The sequence below is a fragment of the Hyaena hyaena genome, unplaced genomic scaffold (assembly GCF_003009895.1).
Source record: "Hyaena hyaena isolate Hyena2069 unplaced genomic scaffold, ASM300989v1 scaffold_272, whole genome shotgun sequence".
In the NCBI taxonomy this organism is placed as follows: Eukaryota; Metazoa; Chordata; class Mammalia; order Carnivora; family Hyaenidae; genus Hyaena; species Hyaena hyaena.
Genome location: NW_024080906.1, coordinates 63204 through 67113, shown reverse-complemented (window position 1 = coordinate 67113; position 3910 = coordinate 63204). Strand labels below are relative to the sequence as shown.

The 3910-nt window shown below is 34.2% G+C and overlaps 1 protein-coding gene across 2 annotated transcripts in view; it reads left to right on the top strand.

The window, feature by feature from the left end:
- LIPI (lipase I) overlaps positions 1-595 on the top strand; it is a 59389-nt gene extending 58794 nt beyond the window's left edge. Inside the window, exon 10 of one of the 2 annotated variants that reach the window (XM_039245911.1) lies at positions 370-595. In XM_039245911.1, the coding sequence (XP_039101842.1) occupies positions 370-466 (97 nt within the window). In that variant the 3' untranslated portion in view covers positions 467-595. The remainder of the gene's footprint in view (positions 1-369) is intronic. The other variant, XM_039245910.1, reaches the window with a different exon arrangement.
- Positions 596-3910: the final 3315 nt, after the last annotated feature.

The following is a 3910-nucleotide window of genomic DNA, read 5'->3' as shown; positions in this document are numbered from 1 at the left end:
AACATTAAAATAAAACATTAAAAAAAAAAAAAAAAAAAAAAAAAAGAAAAAGTAGCCTGGCCACTAAGAGTTGAGTTCAGGCTTCAGCTATTTCAGTATCTAAAAATATCTCCTACATAAAGTAAGTATTCCAAAGAAGCATCAAGGAAAGAAGAAATTGAAACACAGAGTTTTCTCTTTCTCATAAATACTGTGTCTACTTCATCCCTGTGTAGCCCAGTGAGATGGAATGGAAACGATGCTATAAGTTTGTCCCTTCATTTGGGAAACTAATTAATTACAGGCATTGAATATTCTAATGTTTATGAGAAAAAATAAACTTTGTTATTTTTATTAATAATTATTTTCTTCTCTTTTTCTTTTTCACAGACCACCACTCTGCATATACAATTTTGTACTAAAAGGAAATGAGGAAGTATTTCTCAGTCCAAGCACATGCACATCGGAGGATTTGGTTTGTGATTAAAGAACTTGTAAATGGGAACAATGTAATCAGCCTTTCTTTATAAAGGCATTGTTCAGTCTAGGATTCACATATTTCTACTTCCTGAATAAATGTTTAAAATTTTTAAAATGTAGAAAAATGTTAAAATGCATATGGTAAAGCATTCTGAATATATTCTAAAATCTGTTTATTTCTGTTTATGTCAATCAAATGTTTATCATTAAATATTTCCCTTAATTAATACATAATACTTCTTTAGGAAAAAGAAGCCTATTGCTTCAATACATTGTCTAAACAGTATCATTTTCTACTTGTCAGACTGCAGTCATAAAAGAAGTACTTTTACTTGTAAATTTGTCACTTGCAGAAGTCACTTAGATTGATGTAAATCTGGTAAACATAAATACACTTTCTGTTTAGTGATCTACTTGGCATTTAGAGATCTATTTGGTTTACTTGGCACTATAAATAAATTTGTTTCTATAGAGCACAATAATATATGGGTCTGTAATGCTTAAGGTCAGATCTTGGGTCCACCTACTGTTGGTGTGAACTTGAATAGCTACACTTACTTCATTATGTTTCAGTCACCTGAGAATTTTTTGAATTTTGAATCATATTTTGACTGGTCTCTTTTCACATTAGTATAATAAAAATAACAAATACATAATGATAATAATAATAATGCTGATAGTTAACACTTACATACATCACTGTATTGCTACATAGTTTAATAACATATATATATATTCATTTAATCCTTACAAAAACCCTATGAGATTGACCTTATTATTTCTGCTAATAAAGATATTGAGGGATTCCTGGGCTTTTCTCTTTCTCACTTATGTGTGAATACCCCCAAGGTTTGTTTCATGGGTGTTTATAAACCAGTACATCAACTACAGTCAAAGTCTGTGTGTTTTGACTTCCTGCTACTATTAGTTTGCTATAGCTTCCATAACAAAATATCACAGAAAGGGTGGCTTAAACAATACAAATTTATTTTCTGACAGGTACGGAGGCTGGAAGTCTAAGATCCAGGCGTCACTAGGCTTGATTTCTTCTGAGGCCTCTCTCCTTGATGTGCAGATGGCTGTCTGTCTTCTTGCTATGTCCCCACATGTTCTTTGCTTTTTGCATGGTGTCTCTTTCATGTGTCTGAATATGCCAGACCAATTGGATGACAGCCAACCCTAAAGGACTTATTTGAATTTAGTCACTTCTTTAAAGACCCCCAACTCCAAATATAGTCACATTCTGAGGTGCTGAGGGTTAGGCTTTCAGCATATGAATTTGGCGGTGGTGGAGGTGGTGGTGGAAGGGGAGGGTGGGATGGGGAGGCACAGTTCAGTCCATAACACCATTAGCCCCACAATGATGACCTTTTCCTGATTAAGACATTTGAAGATTAATTGGGGCCACTGTTGTTTCCCATCTGGAAAACACTGATGTGTGAAGATTCTTGATGTACTAGATGTGTGTTCCAGGCAGAAACAAGTAGAAGCCTCCTCACGTTTGTTCCAGGGATTTAATCAGTGCAGCCTGTACCTTAAGATTCTGTCTCAGTCCTTCACTCCACAGGCCTCTAACTTAAGTCCGCAGAGACACCTGTTTGCTCTTCTCTATCTCTTAGGCGTTTACTCACAGACTTCCCACATTCTTAAACAAAACTGCAAACACCCATGTAATTTCTAATTCCCTCTAATTAATTTGGCAGATATCCCCAGCAACTTTTGAATCTCAGTTTGTGATATGAATGACATTTAAAATTAAATCTCAATAAACGCACTATAGATAAGTTATGAGAAGCAGAAATTCTATTCCAGTATTCCAGTTGCTTGGGGTTTCTGGATAATAGACAAACTTAAAGTATTTTAATGGGTCCTATGTAACCCTTATAATAAAACTTCCTTGCCACACAGGTGATAGAATCTCCCAAGAATAACTTGAATACACAAGCTTATAAAATGTTTATAGTTTTCCACATTGTAATATCTTCCAGGGTTTTAATTCTTCCCATCTTTTTTTTTATTAAGATAAAAGCAGGAAAGAGAATAAGGCTGTGACTCCTTTTACCTCAAGTTCATAGTCCGTAAGCAACATTTTTAATCATCTTTTTTTTTTAATTTGTGGAAATAATAGATCAAAAATAAAAGGAAAAATGCACTTTTTGGAGGATCATATTGAAGCACAGGTATTCTACAGCAATTATCAGGGACAAAAAAAGGAACAAATAAGAATTATGCCCAAAATATGTTATGCCAGGCTGCTTTGAAGGCGTACTGTTCTGGAACAGATAGAAAATGAAACAGAGATGAGAGGCTTAAATCCTATCTCTCATGATGTCTACTTGGCATAAATCACAGAATAAGACTCAACCTTGTCTTTCAAAGTTCTCTCAACAATGTAGTTTGACTACTTTTCTGTTAGTTTTAGGATTTATCTAATTAATATATCACAGGTTTATTGATGTGTCTTCTTTGTGTTTCCACGGAATAATAAACTTTATATTTTAAAAAAATCACCAACAAAGCAACAAATCATACCTCTGTTCCCAAAATGGTTGACTGAAATGAGGAATAAGTATAATCCTAGGAAAACTGGATTTTGTTTTAATAAACTACACATTAAAAAACCCCAGAGTGCATCATTTGCATTGGCTGTAATACCATTCTAATGTACTGGATAATTGTTTAATTTGTGTGTGAGTGTGTGTGTGTGTGTAACCAACATAGACAAGGCACAATTATGTAAGAATACTTACAAATAGTTATATTCATAAAGGTGTTGTGAGTCATAACATTTATGGACTATGTATTAGTCCTGCCTTTTTCTCATTATTATAATAATAATAATAACAAATACATAATGAGTACTTATTATGGGGCAGTCTGTGATTGATTTTTAGTAATCTCTACACCCAATGTGGGGCTTGAACTCATGCCCTCGATATCAAGAGTCTCGTGCTCAGGGCACCTGAATGGCTCAATCAAACATCCAAATCTTGATTGTGGCACAGGTCATAATCAGTTTAAGCCCCGTGTTTGGTTCTGTGCTGACAGTGCAGAGCCTGCTTGGAATTCTGTCTCTCCCTCCCTCTTTCAAAATAAATAATTAAACAAACAAACAAAAAAAGAGGCTCCTGCCCTACTGGCTGAGCCAGCTAGGTGCCCCATGAGTCTGTAATTTCAGTAAGTCTCTGACTTACACTACTTCATTTAGTATTGAAAAATGCCCTATACATTAGGTAGTTTTATTACCTTCAGTGACCAAGAGGAATAAAAGAGTAAAAAAAATAAATAAATAAACAATCCTTGAACAATTGACAATATTTGAAAGATACGTTTGTTGTGTTTTCTTATCTTCTGAGTATGTGATAGGCATTATGTAAATGTTTGTGGAATAAATGGATAGATGTGTGAACAGGAGCTCAGATCCTTTGGAAAAGAAGCATAGGACAAAAAA